A 25,478-nucleotide genomic window follows, 5' to 3' on the forward strand; every position below is an offset into this window, starting at 1 on the left:
GGCGGCGGCGGGGGGCGGGCGCCGGGGGAGGGGGCGGGCGCCGGGCGGCGGCGGGGGGCGGGGGCCGGAACCGGCCTCAGCTGGGGCCCGGCCAGCCCCCTCCCCCTCCCTCTCCGCGGTCTCCGGGGGAACGCGCAGCCAATCCTCGCCGCCCGCTGCGGGCTCGCCCCGGCCCGGGCCGCTGCGCGCCAGTCTCCGGCGGGGCTTTTCCCTTCTCTCCCTCGTCCTTTCTCTCCCTCTCTCTTTCCCCTTTCCCTTCTCCACTGAGAGTTTTTAAACTTTGATGAACTAACCCAGCGAACTTTCTTAAAGGGGCCGCGTACACCGCGCCGTCCCAGCCCGCCGGAGGTGGGACTGGGTGCTGAGCACCCCGCGCTCCCTCGTCCCTCATCATCCCCACCCCGGCGGCCCCACGCGAGGGGGCGCCCGAAGCGGGACTCCTGGATGGTCGGCTTCAGGAAGGAGTCTCCGCCTTGTACTTTGATCTGGGGTTATAGGGTGTCCGGCGCAATTTCACCCCCAAATCCAGCCATCCAGTCCCCGTCCACCCTCTGCTTCCTCCCTCCCAGCGTAGGGCTGTTGGGGGCTCGGTTCTGGGGTTGATGGCCGAGGCGAGCCGGACACCTGGGCTTCGGCCTCGGCTGGGCGCCGTTTGCTGCGTGACCTTGAGGAAATCACTTCCCCTCTCTGGCCTCAGGCTTTCAGCCCAGAGGGTGGGACTTAGGTCTCAAATTCCCCTGGGCGGGGAGACGACTGTTGGGGATCCAAATGGTTATTAGCCCCTGGAGGCGTGGGGGGAGGGTGTGCACCTCGAATGACCAAGAAGGTTTCATTCGTGCCCTCCACCCCCAGCTTCTGGGGTCCTCTCCTCCCTCAGCTTAAAAACACACACACACACACACACCACACACACACCCCTTTTCCCCTCCTCCTCTTCAGAGCCCGAGGTTTGGGCGGGGCTGTGGTGACTCCCCTCCGCGGGTCTCAAGGGCGTGGTCCCGTGTTGGGTTTTCCTCAGACTTTTGAAAACCCGCGCCGACTGGGACCGACCCCTGACGCCACCTTGTAAAAGCCCGCGCCCACGTCTGGTCGTGCTTAAAGCGCAGCAGCTCTGAGCCCCGCGGAGCTGCTCGAGGACTGAGCTCCTCCCCAGCGCCCCGGTCCGCGCCCTCGAGCCCTGGGGCATCCTGGCCAGAGGCTCTGTCGGGACTGGGAAAGACACTGCCGAGAGGTGAGGGGAGTCCTGCGGGACCCCGCCCAGAACCAGGCGTCTCTGGGTGTGATCTGTCACCTTGCGCCTGGTTCCTGTTCTGACTTTCCCTGCTAAACCTGGTAGTGGTACCTGGATTTTAAGGTTGGAAGCGACGCACAGCGTCGGTGGAGTGAGATAAGCTAGGTTTGCAGTCATGAACCAGTTAGGACCCCAGGCCTTGGACAAGTGACTCAACCCTTCAGAGCCCCAGTGTGTCTACCTCTAAATGGAGCCGGCACTACCTTACGGGAGTGTGGAGTATGGAAGTATACACTGTTCCTGTGACTAACTCTCCCCAATTATAATCTTTCCTAACCTGCCATTTCACAGATGAGTAAATTGAGGTCTATAGGTAAGCAATATCTTTTCCAATGACATTCATCTAGTAAATAATTGTTGAGCAACCGCTGTGTGCTGTGGCAAGGCCAGGAACACCCTGGCTTCCCACTACCTCCACTGCCAACACTCTGTTCAGGCCCTAATATGAGGGCAACTGCTTCCTGTAGGAATCGGGCATTGCCATGAATGATGGTGCTTCACTCTACCCAGAGCTTTCTAGGTACTTCTCGCCTCTGGCACCTCCAGATAGAGCCAACCTGTGAACCCCCAGATATCCTGACCATCCTGCACAGGCCTCTGTCCAGTCTGGCTCTTTTCCCCACCCCTTCTCCCTGCCCCTAGTATAGATATTCCCATTAGGTGTGTCTCCAACTTTGGCCGAGCAATGTTCTTCCTCCTTTACCTCCTCCTCCTGACCCTCCCCCCCCATATCAATCCAAATACTCCCTTCCCTCAAGATTCATCCTACTCAGTCCTACTTGTTCCAGGAAGAGTAGCCTGGCCCATTTTCAAAACTCCGGTATCCTCTAGAAGTTAGTTTGAATTTTTCAAAGAGGAAGGATTTCTCATCTTGTCCTTCAGGTCTACATTTTATAGATGAGGAAGCTGAGGCCCAAAGAGGTGACAAATAGGGACTTCCCTGCTGGTCCAGCGGCTGAGACTCCACACTCCCAGTGCAGGTGGCCTGCGTTTGATCCCTGGTCAGGGAACTAGATCCCACATGCTGCAACTAAGAGTGCATATGCCGCAACTTAAAAAAAAAAAAGATCCCGCATGTCGCAATGAGACCTCGTGCAGATAAATAAATTAATTAATTAAGTGCTTTTAAAAAAAAAGTGGTGACAAATAATGCAGGGTCCACAGTTGACTCCCATCACTGTATTTTTCCATACATGAAGCTGATATTTATTGCTATTCTGATGATATAGCAATTCACGCTTATTGTTGAATATTTGGAAGATTATAAAATAGTTTAGAAAATAATCTACCATGTAGAGAGCAAGGTTATTAATATTTCCTCCTAGTCTTTTTGTCTGTGCATATTTTAAAAAACAAAATTGCCAAACAGTTTAAATAGTCATTTTTTTTTCTTAAATCTATCATGAAAATTTCTTTTTAAGTTCTCGAGTCATAAATTTTAATGATTGCCTAACCCCCATTAGATGTGCCGTAATTCAACTTACCTCTTATTGTTAGGCATTTGCATTATTTTTTCTTTTTTGCCTTCATAAGAAACACCTTATATAAGGATGCTTAATGCCTCGGACAGCTTCCTGTATGTGACCAGCCCTAAGCACTTTGAAGGCAGCAACTGTCATTCCTTCCTGTACTTTTTTCTTTTCTTTTCTTCTTCCTGGCTGCACCACATGGCTTGTGGGATCTTAGTTCCCCAACCAGGGATTGAACCCGTGCCCTCGGCAGTGAAAGCGCAGAATCCTAACCACTGGACCACCAGTGAAAGCGCAGAATCCTAACCACTGGACTGCCCGACTGTGACCTAGTAACCTAGCCTCTAGCAGCCTCTTCAGTGTCACCCCCTACCCCCAGAGCCAGGCTCCATGTCACCTCTGAGCTTCTGACATATCTGTTCCCTTTGCCGAGAACCGCCCCCTTCCCAGACACCCACTCCCTTTCCAGAATGCTCTCAGAGTGCCTTCTCTATGTTCTCTTGAGCCTGGAAATACCTTGTCTTGGAGTCTCAGCTACCAGATAGGAAAATCTCTGACTCTGTGACATGTCCACAAACCCTGCTAGTGAATACAGCCTCACCCCTCAATCTCTGTAGCCCCCTAGCCTCCAGCAAAGAGCTTGATGGTTTGCAGGTGTTCAGTGAACCATTCCTGGGGCCTCTGGGTTATCTGGTGCCTGTGGCCCTTTCTCTTTGATTTCCTGTACATATTGATAAATTATCCTTTGGTGTTTCATTCTTGGGGTAAGGAAAAGAGTCAGATGGCTTCACTCCTAAGAAATGCTACCCTGGGACCCAGCATCCTGAGGGTGTGCCAGGCCCCCCATTCTAACCCGGGTCCCCCACCATCAGGAAAGTCTGGGCAACAAAAAGGCAGGTAGATAGGGTGACCTTGAGGCCCAAAGGCTGGTGGGTATCTGAGTTGTATTTTCTTGGCACATAAGGTTTAAGCTGCTCTTGAGTGCAAGAGATTTCAGGAAGGGAAGGGGGCAGGATGCTGGCATTTATAAAGTACCTACTCCTTCCTGCCCCAGGCAGGTAATATGCCTTCTCCTGTAATCCATTGTTCTTGCTATCCCTAGTTATAGATTAGAAAACAGGCTCAGAAGAACTAGGGTAACTCGCCTAGCTACTGGTGGATGGCATGGATGGTGGGGAAAGCATGGAACAGCCCTGTTGTGAGACTATCAGTTCATCTCTAAAATGGGAATACTAGCACACAACTTAGGGGTGTGTTATATAAGAGTTCATGGTAAGCTCTTGATGGTTGTGATTATTGCCTGTGGTCCTACTTCTAGTTTGAAGGTCAAGGTCAGAGTGGTTGCAGGTCAAGATCAGAGACTGGGTCATTTCAGTCCAGAGTTCCTGAGCTCTCTCCTCTCCTCTTGCCTTCCTTACTCTGGCCACGTAGTTACCAAATTCGCAGGTTCAAATCCAAGGCAAACAGTGTTTCTAAAATAGCTGCGCCAGAATATCTGGGTTTGAGTCCAGGTGACCCTGGCAACCTGTATGACGATGGGCAGGTAGTTTAATTTCTCTAAGGCTTTGTTTTCTCATAGTAAAACTAGAGATGCCTTTCAGGCTTTCACAAGTTACCTAGGTTTTTGCAAGTGTTGAGTGAGATCCTGCCACTCAGAGTTCTCGGCTGGCCTCAAAGCTCTAGGGCAACTGGAGGGGTGATTATAAAATCAGCAAAGGAGTAGAACCAAGAACTTCACTTCATTCCAACCTTCCCAAGAGGCAGTGTCTCCCCCTTGATGCCCCCTCCCCAAAGATGTTACTTCTTCTGTCCCCACATGGCTGAAAACTAGGGGAGGACCCTCAGGTCAGGGATGGTGTCTTTTTTCATCTTTGAATCTTCTTGTGCCTGGCCCACGTCCTGGTAGAGGGGGTTCAGTAAATAATAGTGAATGAATGAAAGGCTTGGGTGTCCATGGAAAGAGCTCTGAGAGAAGTATTTTTATACTAACATGTCAATGACTGCATTTCCCCTCTCCCTACGTGGGAGAGAGCATAGGATACCAGGAACCTGAAAGGGAAGCAGAAGATTGTTTCTGACAATGGTCAGAAACCCATGAGGGGTGTCTGGGCAGGCCAGAGGTTTCTGGTCAGGACTCCAGGATCCCAACTTACACCTCCCTCTCAGCACCTGCCCCACTGCGAGTTCCTACCCAACCACTGGGCCAGTGGCCTTTGCAGATGGGAAAACTGAAGTTCAGCAGCTGAAATCAACTCACCTGAGGTCACACACAAGGTACTGGGTTCATTTCATACTTTCTATGGAATTTTACAAGCAAGTGGCTTGGAAATTTTCTTTCTAATTAAAAACAAAACTAATCAAAGATCTTTTCATATGGAGTCCTCAAATGATCTTTTACTCCCCAGAAAGTCTATGTGTTTAAAAAAAGAAGAAAAAAAGAGTTTTAAGTTCTGGCAACGATTAAATGGCACTTGCTAAACTTTTACTGGTTTTGAGTCCTTCCTAGGGAGCCAAAGGTCATTGAGAATGGCTCTCTGGCCTGATTCCCTGCCTGAGTTGCTTGTCTCCCAGAGCCTGGGAGAGGGCTCTCCAGGCCAGACAAACTTCAGAATTGCCTGGCATGGCCGGGAAGTTGGTCCCACAGGGCAGAGTTTCCGAGAAAGACCAAGGGGCTGAAAGCAGGAATGGTTGCACTTGACCGGGGTCCGGTGGGGCAAGTGACAGTCTTTTGGGGACTGGGGCTCTAAATGGAGTGGGATGGAGCAGGGTGAGGAGGGAAGATGGCTCTACCCTCACCACTGAAGGTGGCAGTGAGGCTCCTGTGGCCTCCATCTTAACAGTCTTCTTTGCCTTCCAAAAAGCTTATTGTTCAAAAGAGGAGGGGTGCAGGTGCAGTCACTCTAAGGCCTTAGGGATTTAAGGAGGCAGCTGGGGGGAAAGGGCGACGCCTAACCCGAAGGAGTGCTTCCCCCAAGGTGTGCTTCCCCCAAGGTGGGCGTTAGAGCACGCAGATCACAGAATCTGTGTTAGAAGGGGCCCTAGAGGTCAATCCAAGCCAGTGGACCTCACACTTGGCTACAGACCAGAATTATCTTTTGAAAAAGACAGATTCCTGGGGCCCATCTGAAAACAACTACATCCATATCTCTGAAGGCAGACCTTGGGAATCTCCTTGTACCCCAGCAGCTAGAACCCCAGTACCAGAATCCAACCCCCTGCATCAAACACTTGAATCTCCACCAAAAGCTAATCCAGCCTCTCCCCGAATTTGGGGAGAAGCAACTCCACCCCCACCCCCAAACTGCTCATTCTACTGCTACAGCTAGCTATAGCTCTACTTACAGCAGTATCATGATCAGATAATGACTAGTGATAATTAACATTTGTCCAATACTTGGCCATTGACCTCTTAGCCCAGAGGCTAAGCTGCCACATTCTAGACTGAGACAGGCCTGGATTCAAACCTTGCTGCACTTTATTTTTGTGACTTTGGGTAAAGTGACTAAGGACTCTGAGCTTCAATTTCCTCATCTGTGAAATGGGGATAGCTTGTGTGGAATCACACAACAGTGCCTAACACAGTGCTTGGCATTGTGTCCCATCAGTTAAAAGTTTAAGTTGTTCTTCCGTTTAAACCCAAATCTGTCTCCCTGTGCCTCCACCCAACTCCTCCCTGCGTTTGGCCCTGGGTTCCATAGCTCCATAGAGCAAGCAGTGCTTCCTGGCCTAGGGCAGTCCTTACAGACAGCAGGCCCCTTTCCCAGCATCTGATCCTGGTTCCTGTACCCTCACATCCTGGCTGGCCCCTCTTCTGGACTGATTGGCATTAGGGGTAGTAAAATATTATAGGAGGGGGACTTTGCTCAGCAGGTCCAGACTTCCAGGAGTTCCTTGAGCATGTGGAGAACCAGAGCAGCTTATGTGAAAAGGGCTGCAGAGAACAGTGATCCCAGCAGAGAAGAGGGTGGCTCCCCCAACCTGCCAGTGTAAAGCTGCTAACCTAGGCTGCCAACCATGTGCCAGTGTGCCAGGCATGGGCTGAGCATAACACGTCCCTGAGCTCATTTACCTTTCATAGCTGGCTAAGGAGATGATTTTTCCTTATTTTACATTTGAGGTGCAGAGAGGTTAAGTAACCTGAGCAATAATGCACTGCTGTAACGGACAGGACTGGGATTTGAACCCAGCTCTCCCTATATTCAACTCCTAGAACTAGAATGAAACAAAGGAGTTGAATCTGAATCGAGGTCCAAGTCCAAAATACAGTTTTCTTCCAGGAATCATCTAGTGAGATATTTACTATTTTTTTTAATTAATTAATTATATTTATTTTATGGCTGCTTTGGGTCTTTGTTGCTGCGCGGGCTTTCTCTAGTTGCAGTGAGCAGGGGCTACTCTTTGTTGCGGTGCACGGGCTTCTCATCGCGGTGGCTTCTCTTGTTGCAGAGCACAGGCTTTAGGCGCGCTGGCTTCAGTAGTTGTGGCACATGGGCTCAGTAGTTGTGGCTCACGGGCTTAGTTCCTCCGCGGCATGTGGGATCTTCCCAGACCAGGGCTTGAACCTGTGTCCCCTATTGGCAGGTGGATTCTTAACCACTGCATCCCCAGGGAAGTCCCTATATTTGCTAATTTCTTATCTAACCGTAATCCCTTGCATTTACTGTATGCTTTATTTTTTTTCCATGAATGTCCACCTTCATTTTTTTCTTTTTCTTTTTCTTGGGAAGAGCTAATATTTGCACATGGTGTTCATAGTTTAAAATTCACAAGGTGCAAAGAACCTTGTTTTTGTTGTTGTTGTTGTGCCGGATCTTAGTTGCAGCATGCGGGATCTAGTTCCCTGACCAGGGATTGAACCCAGACCCACTGCATTGGGAGCATGGTCTTACCCACCGGACCACCCATGGAAGTCCCAAGTGCAAAAGAATGTTGGAAACAGTTTGCAATTCTTAAAAAAGTTAAGCATGGAACTACCATATGACTCAGCAATTCCACTCCTGGATATGTACCCCAAAAAAACTGAAAACAAGTATTCAAACAAAAACCTGTACATGAGTGTTCATAGCAGCACTATTCACAAGAGCCAAAAAGTGGAGACAACCCAAATGTCCATCAGCTGATGAATGGATAAACGAAATGTGCTACATCCATACAATGGAATATAAAAATCCATAGAGGGACTTCCCTGGTGGTCCAGTGGCTAAGACTCCGTGTTCCCAGTGCAGGGGGCCTGAGTTCAATCCCTGGTCAGGGAACTAGATCCCACATGCCACAACTAAGAGTCCGCATGCCTCAACTAAAGATCCTGCATGCCGCAACAAAGATCCCACGTGCCACAACTAAGACCCGGAGTGGCCAAGTAAATAAATAAATAAATATATTTTTTAAATCCATAGAAAGTATGGACATGGATAAACCGCAAAAACATGCTAAGTGAAAAAAGCCAGACACAAAAGCTCATATTATTTGATTCCATCTTTATGAAATACCCAGAACTGGCAAATCCTTGGAGATAGAAAGCAGATTAGTGGTTGCCAGGGGCTAGGGGTGGGGAGATGGGAAGTGACTGCTAATGGGTACAGGGGTTTCTTTTTGGGGCAATGAAAATGTTGTGGAACTAGATCCAGGTGATGACTGAACAACACTGCTAATGTACTGAATGGTATACTTTTTAAAAATTTATTTATTTACTTTTGGCTGCGTTGGGTCTTAGTTGCCGCATGCGGGCTTTCTCTAGTTGTGGCAAACGGGGGCTACTCGTCGTTGCGGTGTGCGGGCTGCTCGTTGTGGTGGCTTCTCTTGTTGTAGAGCATGGGCTCTAGGCATGTGGGCTTCAGTAGTTGTGGCACGAGGGCTCAGTAGTTGTGGCTCGTGGGCTCTAGAGCGCAGGCTCAGTAGTTGTGGCACACAGGCTTAGTTGCTCCGTGGCATGTGGGGTCTTCCCAGACCAGGGCTCGAACCTGTGTCCCCTATTGGCAGGTGGATTCTTAACCACTGCGCCACCAGGGAAGTCCTGAATGGTATACTTTTAAATGGTTAAAATGATTCATGTTATGTGGATTTTACCTCAATTTTATAAAAAGAATATTGAATATTAACCCCAACCCCATCCCATAGCAATTGGTACTAGTTCCAGAAGATATTCTGAGCATTTATAAACATTTGTGTGTATAGTTTTTCATATAAATGGTAGCACCCTGTATATATTGTCGTGTACCTTGTTTCCTTCACTTGGCAGAGATCTTGGAGATTATTCAACATCTGCACTTAGCAGACTTGCTGTGTTCTTTTTTTTTTTCTTGATTGAGTTTTTATTTATTTGGCTGCGTTGGATCTTAGTTGCAACATGCGTGATCTTCGTTGCAGCATGCAGGATCTTTTGTTGCAACACGGGCTCTTTGTTGCAGTGCTCGGCTTCTCTCTAGTTGTGGCGCTCGGGCTCCAGAGCGTGGGGCCTCAGTAGTTGAGGTGCGGGGGCTTAGTTGCCCCGTGGCATGTGGGATCTTATTTCCTTGACCAGGGATCAAACCCGAGTCCCCTGCATTGGAAGGTGGATTCTTAACCACTGGACCACCAGGGAAGTCCTGCTATGTTCTTTTTAATGTCTCTATACTCTTCCATGTCATGGATGTACCCTGATTTGTCAAGCCTGTCCCCTTTTGATGGACATTTAGATTGTTTCCAGTCTTTTGCTCTTTCAAACAAGGCTGCTCCCTGTGTGTGTCTCGTGAAAGGCTCATTGGAAGTCTGCTGTAGCCTTATCCCACTTAGAAACAGGCCTGAGGGGTCAGGTGTCCTGAAAAAGTGCACTGGAAAGAGGGCCAGGAGCGCTTTGGTCCGGCCTTTTTTAGATATGCAAGCGAGAGCAATGACTGATGAATAGGATTCCTGCTGGATTAATGGGCCAAAATGGAGGCTTTGGGACTGTGAGGCTGGAGAGGAAACTACCAATCTGCCTGATGGACCTAATATGTTTTGTAAATCCCCCAGCAACCTCAGGTTAAACTGACAAGAAAGGCCTTTCGTTTTACACCATGATGAGAACTCAGACATTCTGGTTTATTAAGCATTCCCTGCCCACCCCCCACTTCCAATAAAAGGTCACATTTATTAAGCATTCCCTGCCCACCCCCCTCTTCCAATAAGAGGCCTAGGTCAAGGGATTAACACGATATATTTAGTTGAAAAACGGTGCCCCAGATGGTACAGAGAATGAAAGTGCCAACTCAAAATACGATACTGGTGGACAAGAAGGCAAACTAAAGGATGTAAATAGCTTAGTTTTGTCCTGGTTATGAGTTGCTGGCAGGATGAGGGAATCTAAACCTTGTGCATATCATGCACCACTTAAGTCTGTTGTAAGTGCTAAAGGCACAGACCAGGACAAAGACCTGCTTCGAAGGGGTGGAAGATTGAAAGTTTGGTGCTGCTGGGAAGAAAAATCAAGCCAGCAGAGGGACATCCTCTGATCAGGCAAACCTAAAAACTAAAACGAACCATTGGAGAATATACTGTGTAGCTCAGGGAACTCTACTCAATGCTCTGTGGTGACCTAAACGGGAAGGAAATCCAAAAAGGAGGGGATGTATGTATACGTATAGCTGATTCACTTTGCTGTACGGTAGAAACTAACACAATATTGTAAAGCAACTATACTCTGATAAAAATTAAAAACAAAATAATAAAATGAAAAAAAAAAACAAGGCTGCTGTGAATCGCCTTGTACATGGGTCATTTCACACATGCCTCTATCTGTGGAGAAATTCCTACAAGTGGAATTGCTGGGTCAAAGGGCATGTACATTTTAATTTTTCCAGTTGCAAAAATAATGCATACTTGTTGCACGAATTTCAAACAACTCTGAAGCTTATTGGTTAAAAAGTGAAAGAAGCCCTCCCCACAACCCTAATCCCACGCCTCTGGTGGAGTTGCTCCTTCTTTCTCTGCCTCCCTTTTGGGGGCACTTCCTCCCTGGCCCTGGCCTGCAGCTCTCAGAGCCATCCCTGCCTGCCTGATTCTGGGTCACCCCTCCTCCTACTGCCCCGCCTCTTCCTTCTCTCATCCCTCAGTAGAGACTTTCCCATCAATCCCCAGAGCCTGGGCTGGGATTGAGGCTCACAGTCAAATATAACCTATTCCTCACCAAACCTACCAATGTCAGGCCTCTGGCAAGTGCTTTCAAATCACAGAATATTCAAACCAAAAGGTTAGGGGCTTCTCATCCAACTCACATTCTGCCTTACATAGTTTTACACAGGAGGCAACTGAGGCCCAGAGAAAAGTATTTCACATGGTAGTAAGTGCCCTGTAAGGATAAACAGTGACTTGGGTCCAGGAGTCTTAACTGGGTGGTGATATCTGAGCTGGGACCTAAATGACAGGAAAGAGCCAGGTAAACCAGCATATGCAAAGGGCCTGAGGTAGGAAGAAAATTTGTATATTTGACAGACAAGAAGAAGGCCAATGGACTGGAGCAAACAAGGTGGCAAAGGTACCCAGGGCTAATCACTTAGGTCCCTGGAGGCAGAGTGAGGTCATTCTGCAATGCCATAAGGTCAGCTTCTCTCCCGCTCCTGTGCCCCCAGTAGCTCAGCCTGAAGAATACAGCAGGGGCTCCCTGAACCTTGCTGAATGAATGAATGAATGAGCACTGTGTGTTAAAGTGAGTGAAGAAGAGGGGCAGAAAGGTGTGTTACAGAATCCTTGAACAGAGACATAGATTCAGACCCCAGATTACTAATGGTATGGCTTGGGACCTGCTGTTTTTCATAAGTATAATCATCATCATAATGGTAGCCAACCCTCAGAGAGCTTTGTAGGCCATATAGTTAACATCTGTGTGGCAGCAACTCAATTCTGCCCTGGTAGCTGTAGTAGGGAAGCAACCGTAGACAATGCAAAAACATGGGTTGGCTGTGTTCCAATAAAGCTTTATTTACAAAAGCAGGCTTTGGGCCAACCCATGCCTTAGAGAGCATTTAAAAAGTGCCAGATACAGCTGTAAGAGCCTTAAGTGTATTAACACATTTATAATGAGAGGCTCAACAGCTCATTGTTCTGTATCTCATTTGGGTCTTGGACCCCCTTTAAGTCTCAGGTGGTGTCTCTGGATGTTTGCTCCAGAAATCTACACATACTCAGATACAGAGTTGTGCACACAGTTGCGGGGCGGGGGGCGGGGGGAGGCGTTAAGGACCTTTTGAGGCCTTTGTGGGCCTCCTGAATGGATAATCCCTACGGCCTCTTTTGCCTCAGTGACCAGGTCGGGGAACGCCGGGGTGGCGGGTGGGTCTGAGAGGTAGAGTGGGAACCAGGGACTTCTGGGATGGATACTACAGTCTGGGACAGTAGTTGAGGGGTTGGCTGACAAGAGGCCACCCTACCTCTCTGCTAGAATCTGTAGTGTTAGCTCTAGATGGTTGTCTTCCACCCCAAAATGTGCCCACTTGGTCGCTGGAGGAGTTCCTTCCCAACTCAATGGCAGAAAAAGCCTAGCTTGGGGCGGAGCCCTGCAGGAGACCCCCTTAGTCCTGTCTCCTGGCAGCGATGGTGGGTCAAGCACAGCTCTGTGCCTCTACTGTAAAATGAAGGAGTTGGATTAGACTCATTCTTTCCAACTACAGACATTTATGGGCACCTACTGCATACCAAAGACTACATTGGAAAATTGTGAGCCATTATGTCGTACACCTGAAACTTATATAATATTATACATCAACTAAACCTAAAAAAAAAAAAAAAAGAGTACATTGGACCCCACCAGTGATGAAATAGCCTCAAGTACAAAGAACTACGCCCAAGAGGAATGAGAGGCCACTTGCAGCCTTCAGCCAGGTCAGCTGGGAAGGTCCCTGGGAGGCCCTGCACTGGAGCCAGACCCTGAAGATGGGTAGTTAGGGGCATTCCCGGCAGAGGGAAGGGTGTGGGGAAACTCAGGGTGTGCAGGGCCTGCTTTGGCTGGAGTGTCAGGTGAATAGAGAGGAGCTCTCTCAGGAGCAAAGCAAGAAGGAGAATTGGGTCCACAGGTGGTTCGGGCCCTGCCTGGTGGGAGCTAGACCAAGGGTCATCAGGAGGTGACAACTGCAGGGCCTTAGGGGTGGAGAAAGGGGCAAGCACTGCGCCTCCCCAAGCTTTGTGGGAGGGGAATGGTGGGGGACAGAGACACTGGAAGGGGGACACGTGGGCAGAGGGCACTGGTGGCAGGACACAGAAGAGAGTTGGTTATGGAGCTTCCCTGGTGGTTAAGAATCCACCTGCCAATGCAGGGGACATGGGTTCGAGCCCTGAGCCGGGAAGATCCCACATGCTGTGGAGCAACTAAGCCCGTGCACCACAACTACTGAGCCTGTGCTCTAGGGCCCGCAAGCCACAACTACTGAGCCCACGTGCCACAACTACTGAACCCCGTGTGCCTAGAGCCCGTGCTCCGCAACAAGAGAAGCCACCACAATGAAGCCTGTGCACCACAACGAAGAGTAGCCCTCGCTCGCCGCAACTAGAGAAAGCCCGCGCACAGCAACAAACACCCAATGCAGCCAAAAATAAATAAAAATAAATATATTTTTTTAAAAAAGAAAGTTGGATTTGGTAGGATATTTTTCTCTCAGGCGATTGGAAATGGAAGGCTGGAGCTAGGGAGAGATTAGGGAAAAGACTACCCAAGGTTAAAGGCAGGCAGTGGCCGCCTTCTCAGAGGAGAGACGTTGGTAAGTGCTTTCAGAAGTTAAGTCTGGGAGGCTCCGTTGCTCCCCTTCCACCACCAACAGTCTCTGGGAGGTTCACAAAGCGCATTAGCATGTGAAAGGCTCAGGAAGAAGTGGGGTTGGGGAGAAGAGAGTGGTTTAGCTCCATTCTACTCCCTGTGAGGTTGCTGTGGGTCTGGGGGCTCGTGCAGGATCACACATGGACTTCCTGGAAGAACATTTCAGACAAATAAATAAACTTAAACAGGGGGCAAAAAGATTTAATTGTCTGTCAAATTATTTATTAGTTTGCTTCTTTGTTTATTAACGTTTTGAAGTAAACTAGCTTCAGCTCGAGGTCTGGATGGAGTCAGTGTGGTTAGCAGGTGTGCCCTGAGCCTTGTCCATCTGTACCAGAACCAGCTCCCCTTACAACGTTTTAACCCACGAGAGTGGAATGACTATGTCTCTTCCAGATAGGGAAGCTACGGTTCAGATAGGTTCAGAAGTTGTCCTAAGATCACAGAGCAAGAAAGTGGGGAAGCCAGGACTGGGCTGGAACCAAGTGTCTCTCACCTCAGATTCCTTGCTCCTAACCTCCAGGGCTTACAACGTGGCAATTAAATTTAACTCTTAAAAAGTTGAAATTTAAAAATTTGTAGCAACATTAAATCCGTGGTTAGAAGATGAAGCAGCCAAGCTCCCCTCTCCCTCCCACCGTGTCAGTGCGGACCGCCTGCCAGCTTGCTGCCTGAGCCTCCAGCTCTCTCAGGGTTACTGGTTGTCCTGAGACACAGAAGGTAGAGGAAATGGCAGAGTCTCAGCAGACCTGGGGGTTTGGTGGTACTGCTGGTAGAAAGGGGCAGGCTGAGAAGAGGAAACAATTTTGCAGGATGATGATAGTTCATTTGTCACCACATAGACTTGGATCACCACTTATCAGCTATGGGACCTGGGACAAGGAATAAACTGAACCTCAGTTTCCCCAAGTTGTAAAATGAGGATGGTCATAGTATATGTGAAGATGAAACACACTACCATGTGTAACATACTCAGCTTAAGGCCCATGTGTGTAGATGGTAGCAGCCATATATGTGAATTTTATTATTGGTGCTGTCCTTGTCAGGTGGTTGAGATGGGTCCTGAGGTTTCTTTAACATTCTGCAGGACTCTAATGAAGTCCCATTTTGAGTCCTGTTAGAGCTGCAAGACTAGGAGTCAAGAGAGAGGTCTGGAGTGGAAACTCTGATCTGAGAGTCTGCAGCACAAACAAAGGTGGTCTCTGGGTATCTGGAGCCAGGGTGGGGGTGGGGCATCTTCTGGAGGACAGCAGGCACAGGAGCTTGAAGATTCTACCTGAGCTTCTCTCCTTCAGTCCCTGCTGAACACTCACAGACCGACTGCCCCTCCCCTGCCTCGTTGTCATCATCCTTGGATAGGGAACAAGTCAGGGCTCTGGGGTCAAAACCCTGGAGCTTGCCCTGCCAAGCTGTGTGAACTTGAGCAAGTCACTCAACGTCCCCAGTAGGCAGTTTCCCCAGGTGCAAAGGGGTGTATAATAATGTTAACCCTAGAGGAGAAGTTGAGAGAATGGGTCTAGACTCTAAAAAGAGAATATGAAAGCACTTAGTAAGCTTCAAAGGCCACTCGAATGCAGGGCATAACTTTTCTCACAGGCCTGATACCAGTGGCACCTCTTCCACAAGGCCTTCCCAGATGGCCCAATTGGAAATGCTGCCCCCATCTAGAGGCACAATTATGAGCACAGGAGAGGGCAGATCTCCTGAATTCTGGCTAGTATCTTGGTAGTATCTCCTGACAGCCCTCTTGTCTGTCCACCAAGCACTTTCCTAGCACTTGTCCTGTCCTCCATCTGTAGGATGCAAGACCAGCCAGGTTCATACTATGTGGCCCTGCCCTCCGACCACACACCTTGGTGCATGGGGGAGTCCTTAACCCAAGTGCACCCGTAAGGTCTTTCCCTAAGGATTTACACATGGGCTTAGGATTGACAGGGAGACAATTCAGCATCTCTCTGAGTAATTAAACCTGTACCTTGCAAAACTCAGAAGCTGGTAGCTTTCCTATCCGACCACGTAGATGGGGAAACAGGAAAAGCTGTGATCAGGGAAGCAAAGACGAGGGATGAACAGAGAAGACTTCCTGGGACCCTGCAGGGCTCTGTCACTTTCTGAAACTTCCTTCCAATGAAGTCCCTTTTTGGCTTAAACTAGCACTTACAGGTTCTGGTACTTTCTTTTTCTTTTTAATTAATTAATTAATTAAATTAATTTTTTGGCTGGGTTGGGTCTTCATTGCTGCACGAAAGCTTTTTCTTGCAGCGAGTGGGGGCTGCTCTTCATTGTGGTGCACAGGCTTCTCATTGCGGTGGTTCCTCTTGTTGCGGAGCATGGGCTCTAGGCAAGTGGGCTTCAGTAGTTGTGGCACGTGGGCTCAGTAGATGTGGCTCACAGGCTCAGTAGTTGTGGTACACAGGCTTAGTTGCTCCATGGCACGTGGGATCTTCCTGGACCAGGGATCGAACCTGTGTCCCCTGCATTGGCAGGTGGATTCTTAACCACTGCGCCACGAGGGGAGGCCTCTGGTACTTTCTAACCTTTTACAGAAAAAGAAATTTAAGTCTCAGAAAAGCTTACCAGTGTGTCTGGGGTCCCATAGCAAATTAGCAGAGATACCATATCACATATACATCCTTTTAATCAGGTTTTGAACAGATTGAGGTGTAATTGGCGTATAATAAACTGCACCTATGTAAAGTGTGCAATTTGATGAGCTTTGACATAGGTATATATTTGTGAAACCATCATCACATTCAAGATAATGAACGTATCATCACCCACAGAGGTTTCCTCCAGCCCCTTCTTTTTTTTTTTTTTTGTGGTACGCGGGCCTCTCACTGTTGTGGCCTCTCCCGTTGCGGAGCACAGGCTCCGGATGCGCAGGCTCAGTGGCCATGGCTCACGGGCCCAGCCGCTCCGCAGCATGTGGGATCTTCCCGGACTGGGGCATGAACCTGTGTCCCCTGTATTGGCAGACGGACTCTCAACCACTGCGCCACCAGGGAAGGCCCTCCTTCAGCCCCTTCTTTTGTTTTGTTTTCTGTTTGTTTGTTTTTTCTTTTCTTTTTTTTTTCCAGCCCCTTCTTAATCCCTCCAGCTCCTCCCTGACCCTTACCCCAGGGAACCACTGAACTGCTTTCAGTCGCTGTAGATTAGTTTGCGTTTTCCAGAATATTATATAAATGGAGCCATATAATATATACTCTTTTTGTCTTCTTTCAGTCAGCATAATTATTTTGATATTCATCCATGTTGTTGTATAACAATAGATCCATTTTTGTTGCTGAGTAGCAATCAATTTCATGGACATGCAACAATCTGTTTACCATTCACCTCTTGCTGAACATTTGGGTTGTTTGCAGGTTTTGGTTATTACAAGTAAAGCTACTATGAACATTCATGTATAGGTCTTTATAAGGCTCCGTGCTTTTTTTTTTTCGGCCGCTTGGCATGCGGGGGTGGATGTGGGGTGGGAGGTGTTCCCCCTGCAGTGGAAGCTCGGAGTCTTAACCACTAGACCACCAGGGAAGTCCCTATGGCTATGTGCTTTTATTTCTTATACAGAAATACCTAGGAGTAGAATGGCTCGGTCGTATGAAGGGTGGTCATATGGAAGTTATGTTATGTTTAACTTCCTAAAAAACTGCCAAGCTGTTTTCCAAAGTGGTTACACTGTTTTACATTCCCACCAGTAGGGTAGGAAAAGTCTAGTTACTTCACATCCTCACCAAACACTTGACTTCAGTCTTTATAATTTTAGAAATTCTAATAAGTGTCCATAGTTTTAAGTTTTACCTTTAGGTCTGTCATCTATTTTGAGTTAATTTTGGTGTATATATATGAGGTATCGATCAAATTTAATTTTTGTGTGTGTGTATGAGTATCTAATTGTTCAAGCATCATTTGTGGAAAAGATTTTCCTGTTTACAATGAATTCACTTTCTTTAACAGATACAGGGCTATTTAAATTATTTCTTACTTTCTGAGTTAGCTTTCACACTTTGTATCTTTTGTTATGGAATTTGTCCATTTCATCTAAGTTGTCAAATTTGTTGGCAAAACGTTTTTATGAATGATATCAAGCATCTTTTCATGTGCTTATTGGCCATTTATATACGTTATTTGGAGTAATGTCTATTCAGATCTTTGGCCCAAGTTTTTAGTTATTTATTTGTCTTTTTATTGTCTATTTATTTGAATACTTGCGTCAGAAGAATTCTTTATGTATTCTATATACAAGTCCCTTAACAGATTTATAATTTGCAAACCTTTTCTCCCATTCTGTGAGTTATCTTTTCCCTTTCTATTTTTTTTTCTTTTCCCTTTCTTGAGAGTGTTCTTTGAAGTGCAAAATTTTTTAATTTGATAAAGTCTATTTTATCTAATTGTTCTTCTGCTGCTTGTGCATTTGGTGTCATATCTAAGAATCCATTGTCTAATTCAAGGTTTACTACTGTGTTTTCTTCTAAGAGTTTTATAATTTTACCTCTTACATTAAGGCATTTGATCTATTTTGAGTTACTTTCTGTATATGATATGAGCTAAGAGTTTCAACTTTGTTTTTTTGCATGTGAATATCCAACTGTCTCAGCACAATTTGTTGAAAAGACTATTCTCTAACAATAGAGTGGTCTTTGCACCCTTGCTGAAAGTCAGTTGACCACAGACACACAGGGTTTATTTATGGACTCTCAATTCTATTCCATTGATCTATTTGTCTGTCCTTATGCTGCCACCGCACTGTCTTCATTACTGTTGGCTGCTTTGTAGTAAGTTTTGAAGTGAGGAAGTATGGATCCCCCAACTTTGTTCTTCTTTTTCAAGATTGTTTTGGCTATTCTGGGTCCCTTGCAATTCCATATGAATTATAGGATCAGCTTGTCAATTTCTACAAAGGTCTTAGCTGGGATTCTGATACGGGTTGTGTTGAATATGTAGATCAAATGGCGAGTATCGCTATCCTAACAATATTAAGTCTCCTGGAACTTCCTTGGTGGTCCAGTGGTTAAGACTCCATACTCCCAATGCAGGGGGCTTGGGTTCGTTCCCTGGTCAGGGAAACTAGATCCCACATGCCGCAACAGAGATCCCGCACTTGGCAATGAAGATCTCATGTGCCACAACTAAAACCCGGCCCAGCCAAATAAATAAATAAATATTTAAAAATATATATACATTAAGTCTCCTGATCCATGAACATGGGATGTTTTCCCATTTATTTAGACCTTCTTTAATTTCTTTCAGCACTGTTTTCTAATGTTTCTCATTTCTTCTGTTAAATTTATTCTTAAGTATTTTATTCTTTTTGATACTATTGTAAATGGAATTGTTTTCTTAATTTTATTTTCAGATTGTTGATTAGTATATAGAAATACAATTGATTTTTGCATATTGATCTTTTACCCTGAAACCTTCCTGAACTTGCTTATTAGTTCTAATAGTATTTTTGTGGATGTGTGTGTGGATATCTTAGGACTTTCTATATACAAAATGATGTCATCTGCAAATACAGGTACTTTTATTTCTTCCTTTCTAATCTTGATGCCTTTTATTTCTGTTTCTAATTGCCCTGACTAGAACTTCTAGTACAATTCTGAGTAGGAATAGTGAGAGCAGACATCCTGATCTTAGGAAGAAAGCACCAACTATGAAAGTATTAACATCACATTAAGGATGTGAGCTGTGGGTTTTTTGTAGATGTCCTTGATTGGGTTGAGGAAATTCCCTTCTATTCCTAATTTGTTTGTTTGTTTTTAAATTATAAATGGGTTTTAGATTGTGTCAAATGCTTTTTTTGTTTTGTTTTGTTCTGCATCTTTTGAGATAATCATGTGCTTCTTAAAAATGCTATTGATAAAGTATATTACATTAATTGATATTTGGGTATTTAACCAACCTTGCAACGTTCCTGGGATAAATCCCACTTGGTCATGGTCATGGTGTAATTCTTTTTATATGTTGCTGGATTCAGTTTGCTAATATTTTGTTAAGGATTTTTGCGTCCATATTCCTAAGAGATATGGGTCTGTAGTTTTCTTGTGATTTCTTTGGTTTTGGTATCAGGGTAATTCTGCCTGATAGAATGAATTGAGAAGTGTTCCCTCCTTTTCTACTTTCTGGAAGAGTTTATGAAAACATTGATATTAGTTCTTTTTTAAATATTTGGTAGCATTCATCAGTGAAGACATCTGAGCCTGTAGGTAATTTTTTTTTTTTTTTTTTTTTGTAGGTAATTTTTTAAGTTAGTATTTCGATGTCTTTACTTGTTATAGGTTTTTACAGATTGTTTCTTCTTAAGTCAGTTTCAATGGTTTGTTTCTTTCTAGGAATTTGTCCATTTATTGGTATCTAATTTATTGGTATATAATGTTCATAGTATTTCTTTTTAATCTTTTTTATTTCTGTAATGTCAGTAAGAATGTTACCTCTTTCATTTCTGATTCTAGTAATTGAGTCTTTTGTCTTTTTAAATTTATTTATTTATGGCTGCATTGGGTCATTGTGTCTTCGTCACTGCGCACAGGGCTTTCTCTAGCTGTGGCGAGTGGGAGTAACTCTTCGTTGCGGTGTGCAGGCTTCTCATTGTGGTGGCTTCCCTTGCTGCTGAACATGGGCTCCAGACACGTGGGCTTCAGTAGTTGTGGCACGCAGGCTCAGTTGCTCCGCAGCATGTAGGATTTTCCCAGACCAGGGCTCAAACCCATGTCCCCCGCACTGGAGGGTGGATTCTTAACCACTGCGCCACCCGGGAAGTCCCCCTTTTTTTTTTCTTGATAGTTCTAACTAAACGTTTGTCAATTTTGTTGATCTTTAAAAAAAAACAAAACAGCTTTTGGTTTATTGATTTTCTCTGTTTTTCTATCCTCTATTTCACTAATTTACACTCTAATTTTTATTATTTCCTTACCACTGCTTGTTTTAGACTTAGTTTGCTCTTCCTTTTCCAGTGTCTTAAGGTGGAAGATTAGGTTATTGATTTGAGATCTTTCTTGTTTTATAATATAAGTATTTACAGCTATAAATGTCCCTCTAAGCACTGGTATAGCTGCATCCCATAAGTTTTGGTATGTTGTGTATTCATTTTCATTTATTTCAAGGTATTTTCTAACTTCCCTTGTGATTTCTTCTTTATTTTCTTGTTTTGTATTGTTTTCTTTTTTTGTGTGTGTGATTTCTGCTGTGATTTCAGAGTTGTTGCTTAATTTCTACATTATCTGTGAATTTTCTAAATTTCTTTTTGTCATTGATCTCTAATTTTATCCCATGTGGGTTAGTTTTCATTTCTGAAAGTTATTTTTCCTGGGTAAAACATTTTAGGTTGATATTTATTTTTCCTTTCTGTATTTTAAAGACTTGGCTCCACTGTCTTCTTGCTTGCATTGTTTCTTTTTTCTTTCCTTCTCATTTTATAAATCAATACTCCTAAGAGGTTAGTAAATGTTTCACATGAGAGATACTTAAGTTTTATGTAGGAGTATAATTTGCCTTTAGTCACAGTTAATAAGTCATAAACCATGGATATTACTTGCCTTGTGATGAGCCTAGTTTCACTTGAAAAACTTGGAAAGAAGAGGTTAGTTATATATATTCTCAAATTCAAATTTTGTGGTCACCAATTCTCTTGATTTCCTTTTTGACTCAGTGGTTAAGATTGTGTTACTTAGTTTCCACATATTTGTGGATTCTCCTATTTTTGTGATTCAGTTGATTTCTAGTTTCATTTCATTTTGTTCAGAAAATCTTGGTGTGATTTCCATATTCTTCAATTCATTAAGACTCTACTGTGACATACATGTCATCTATCCTGGAGAAAGTTCTGTGATTGCTTGAGAAAAATGTAAATTATTCTGCTATTGGGCAAAAAGTTTTGTATATATCTTTTAGATCCATTTTTTATAATGTTGTCCAAATCCACAGATGTTTTAAATTGATTTCTGTCTCAATGTTTTTTGTTTTTGTTTTTTTTAAACGTAGATTTTATTTATTTATTAATTTTTGGCTGCATTGGGTCTTTGTTGCTGCGCACGGGCTTTCTCTAGTTGCGGCAAGCGGGGGCTACTCTTCATTGTGGTGCGCCGGCTTCTCATTGTGGTGGCTTCTCTTGTTGCAGAGCATGGGCTTAGTTGTGGCACACGGGCTTAGTTGCTCCGTGGCATGTGGGATCTTCCTAGACCAGGGCTCGAACCCGCATCCCCTGCATTGGCAGGTGAATTCTTAACCACTGTGCCACCAGGGAAGTCCTCAATGTTTTATCCATTATTGCAAGTCCTGTATTAAAGTCTCCTACTATTATTGTGTTTCTCTCAATTTCTCCTTTCAGATCTGCCAATATTTGATTTACATACTTTGGTGATTTGATGCTGGGTGCATATATGTTTACAATTGCTCTATCTTCCTATTGAATGACCCTTTTATCATTACGTAATGATCTTCTTTGTCTCTAGTGACAGTTTCTGGCTAAAAGTCAGCTTTGTGTGCTTTAAATATAGGCACTTCTGCTTTGTTTTGGTTGACATTTGCATGAAATATCTTTTTTCATCACTTCACTTTCAGCCTATGTGTGTCCTTGAATCTAAAGTGAGTTTCTGGTAGACAACAGATCTTGGCTTTTTATCCATTCAGCCACTATGTATCTTTTTGAAGGTCTAATTGTCTTTATTAGGTGATTCATGAGTCAGGTAGCATTCTGTCTAGGAACTAGAAGGAGGCCCAGAGGGGAAGGCTTTTAGAGGCAAAAGGACGGTGGGGCAAGGAGGTTACTAGCAAAATGAAAAAAAGAATTGTTTCAGGCCAGGTCATCTTCTTTGGCCGGGAAAGGAAGGGTGGGGGGTGGGGGGTCTCATTATGCAGATTGCCTCACTGATTAGTGCTAATTAGGAAATTTAAGGTATTTATTTAAAAACCACATTCCTGGGAGAGGTTGAAAGTACAATTAAGTCTTGGTTTGCTGTCCTGGGGGCAAATAACTCCATTTTGGGCTTGTTACTTCTTTTTAACAATTCCCCCCTTTTGATCAAACTCTCACCCTGAGAGATGCGATCAAAATTTAAGGTATTAGTGCCACTCTGAGCTATGTATCTATGGATGCTTGGTGTGGTATCCACAGATCATAATGTTTTGTTTAATCCCTGTGACATTCACAGGTCATGGTTCCAGTTTCCTAATCCTTAAAGTGGTCATTCTCCTTGTTCCTTTTCTGACATCCCAGTCTTAGGGAGATCATTTGCTTGACATTTAACAGCTGTGAACACGCATTTCAAAGCTTTTGAGAGAATATAATGCACCAGGGGGATTTTTATGATAACTATAAGCAGGAGAATTCCCAGTGTTTGGAGTGTACTTTGAAGCCATGGTCCCCAAGACCCAAACCAATCAGAATCAAATAAGTCAAAGAAAGACCCTATTGAAAGAGTCATCTTCTTAAGTCAAGTTTGCTCAATACTGTTACGTAACTGAATTTCAACTTTCCCAGAAGTATTAACCCAGGTATAACAGGTACACTTGCATTGTTTCTGACAAAAAAAAATCTGCTATCCTTATTTTTGTCTGTTTGTATGTAGTGTGTCTTTTTTTCTTAGGCTGCTTTTAAGTCTTTCTCTTTATCACTTTTTTTTTTTTTTTTTTTTTGGAAACTAGTATTTTATTAAGGAATCCACTTCTATGACTTATGAAGTCCAGGCTGAGTTAATAGTGATGAGTTCTGGAGGTAATGACACCCAACTCTGACTTTCTGGTTATAACCACTGTCTTCTCTCTCTATCCCAACTGAAATCCCAGACTCATGAGGCCTCAATCCCTGCCCTCTTATTCCTGGAAGATGCCAAAGCCAACTATGTAAGAGCCTTTTTCAGAGGAAAAGACGACTTCTGTCTTCCCAGAAGACAAACCCTCTACTTTGCTTTATGAGGCAGACAGCAACCCCAAACCACAGAAAGGTTGAGAATTCTCCTTATCACTTTTTAAAAACAATTTTGATATACCTTGGTATAGGTTTTTTTTTCCTTTTTCTTTTTTTTTTTTTTTTTTCTGAGTAGAGAGTACTTTATTGATGGTACATGACAAAGTAGGGGTCCTCCAAAGTAGGGCTTGGGAGAGCCCCAACTCTGATGGGGTCACAGTTTCTTGTTCTTGGAAACTGTCAAGAACGAGAGATTCTCAGAGTCTTGGGAGACTGAGTTGAGGCAAGGACTCCCCAGCAGCTGAGGACCTCTCTCTTCCTCTCGCGTTCTTAGTAGGGCTGATGGTCCAGGGACTCTTACTCCTTGGAGGCCATGTGGACCATAAGGTTCATCACCCTGTTGCTATAGTCAGATGCATTGTCATACCAGAAAATGAGCTTGATAAAGTGGTCGTTGAGAGCAGTGCCAGCCCTAGCATCAAAGGTGGAAGAGTGGGTGTCACTGTTAAAGACTCAGGAGACAATCTGGTCCTTAATGTAGCCCAGGATGCCCTTAACCGACCCTTTGATACCTTCTTTACCACCTTCTTGATGTCATCATATTTGGCAACTTTCTCCAAATGCAGGTCAGATCCAGAACCAACACACTGTGGGTGGGGACATGAGAGGCCACGCCAGTGAGCTTCCCATTCAGCTCAGGGATGACCTTGCCTACAGCCTTGGCAGCACCAGTAGAAGCTGGGATAATGTGCTGGGCAGCCCCATGACCATCACACCACAGCTTCCCAGAGGAGCTATCCACTGTCTTCTGGGGGGCAGTGATGGCATAGACTGTGGGTGTGAGTCCCTCCATGATGCCAAAGTTGTCATGAATGATGTTGGCTGAGGGGAGCGGGGGCAAGCAATTGGTGATGCAGTAGGCATTGCTGACAATCTTGAGGGAGTTGTCATATTTCTCATGGTTCATGCCCATGACATACATGGGGGCATCAGCAGAAGGAGCAGAAATGATGACCCTTCTGGCTCCACCCTTAAAATGAGCCCCAGCCTTCTCCATGATAATGAAGACACCAGTGGACTCCACAACATATTTGGCACCAGTATCATCCTATTTGATGTTGGTGGGATCTTAGTCCTGAAAGATGGAGATGAGCCTTCCATTGATGACAAGCTTCCCATTCTCATCTTTCTGCCATTGAATTTGCCATGGGTGGAATCATACTGGAACATGTTGACCATGTAGTTGAGGTCAATGAAGGGGTCATTGATGGAGACATTATCTACTTTGCCAGAGTTAAAAGTAGTCCTGGTGGGACTTCCCTGGTGGCTCAGTGGTTGGGAATCCGCCTGCTAATGCAGGGGACACAGGTTCAAGCCCTGGTCCGGGAAGATCCCACATGCCAAGGAGCAGCTAAGCCCGTGAGCCACAACTACGGAAGCCCAAGCGCCTGGAGCCCATGCTCTGCAACAAGAGAAGGCCCCGCTCGCCACAACTAGAGAAAGCCCACGCACAGGAACAAAGACCCAAAGCAGCCAAAAATAAATAAATTAATTTATTTATTAAAAAAAAAAAAGTAGTCCTGGTGACCAGGCACCCAATACAGCTGTATTCGTTTACTCCAGCCTTCACCATCATGTCTCAGTGACACGGCTGGCACTGCACAGGAAGATGCAGCTGTCTTGGGAATTCCCTGGTGGTCCAGTGGTTAGGACTCTGTGCTTTCACTGCCGAGGGCCCAGGTTCAATCTTGGTCTCTCTTGTGCTTTCTGTTGGATGGGGAAGACCAGAGAGCTTGGTATAGTTTCTTTATGTTTATAGTGCTTGGGGTTAATTATCTTAGATCTATGGATTTATCGTTTTTATCAAATTTAGAAATGTTTCAGTTAATTTTTTCCTTCAAATATTTTTTCCTGTCTTCTTCCCTCAGGTTACATATATAGAAATATTAGGTCGCTTGACGTCATCTCACAGCTCACTGATGCCATGTTATTATTATTAGTCTTTTTTCTCTAGGTGTTTTATTTTGGATAGTTTCTATTACTATGTATTAAAATTCA

At 45.1% G+C, this 25,478-nt stretch overlaps 1 protein-coding gene and 1 pseudogene across 1 annotated transcript in view; both read right to left on the minus strand.

Annotated features, from left to right (window-relative positions):
* The window catches only part of RBPMS2 (RNA binding protein, mRNA processing factor 2), a 28,214-nt gene extending 27,266 nt beyond the window's left edge, over positions 1-948 (minus strand). The window contains exon 1 of the mRNA XM_027123305.1: positions 294-948. Coding sequence (XP_026979106.1) covers positions 294-394 — 101 coding nt within the window. The 5' untranslated portion in view covers positions 395-948. The remainder of the gene's footprint in view (positions 1-293) is intronic.
* Positions 949-23,482: 22,534 nt separating this feature from the next.
* LOC113629324 (glyceraldehyde-3-phosphate dehydrogenase-like) lies at positions 23,483-24,674 on the minus strand (annotated as a pseudogene).
* Between the last annotated feature and the right edge of the window lie 804 nt (positions 24,675-25,478).

This window comes from Aethalodelphis obliquidens, unplaced genomic scaffold, assembly GCF_003676395.1.
Source record: "Aethalodelphis obliquidens isolate GAN/ISIS:26980383/991018 unplaced genomic scaffold, ASM367639v1 scaffold26, whole genome shotgun sequence".
In the NCBI taxonomy this organism is placed as follows: Eukaryota; Metazoa; Chordata; class Mammalia; order Artiodactyla; family Delphinidae; genus Aethalodelphis; species Aethalodelphis obliquidens.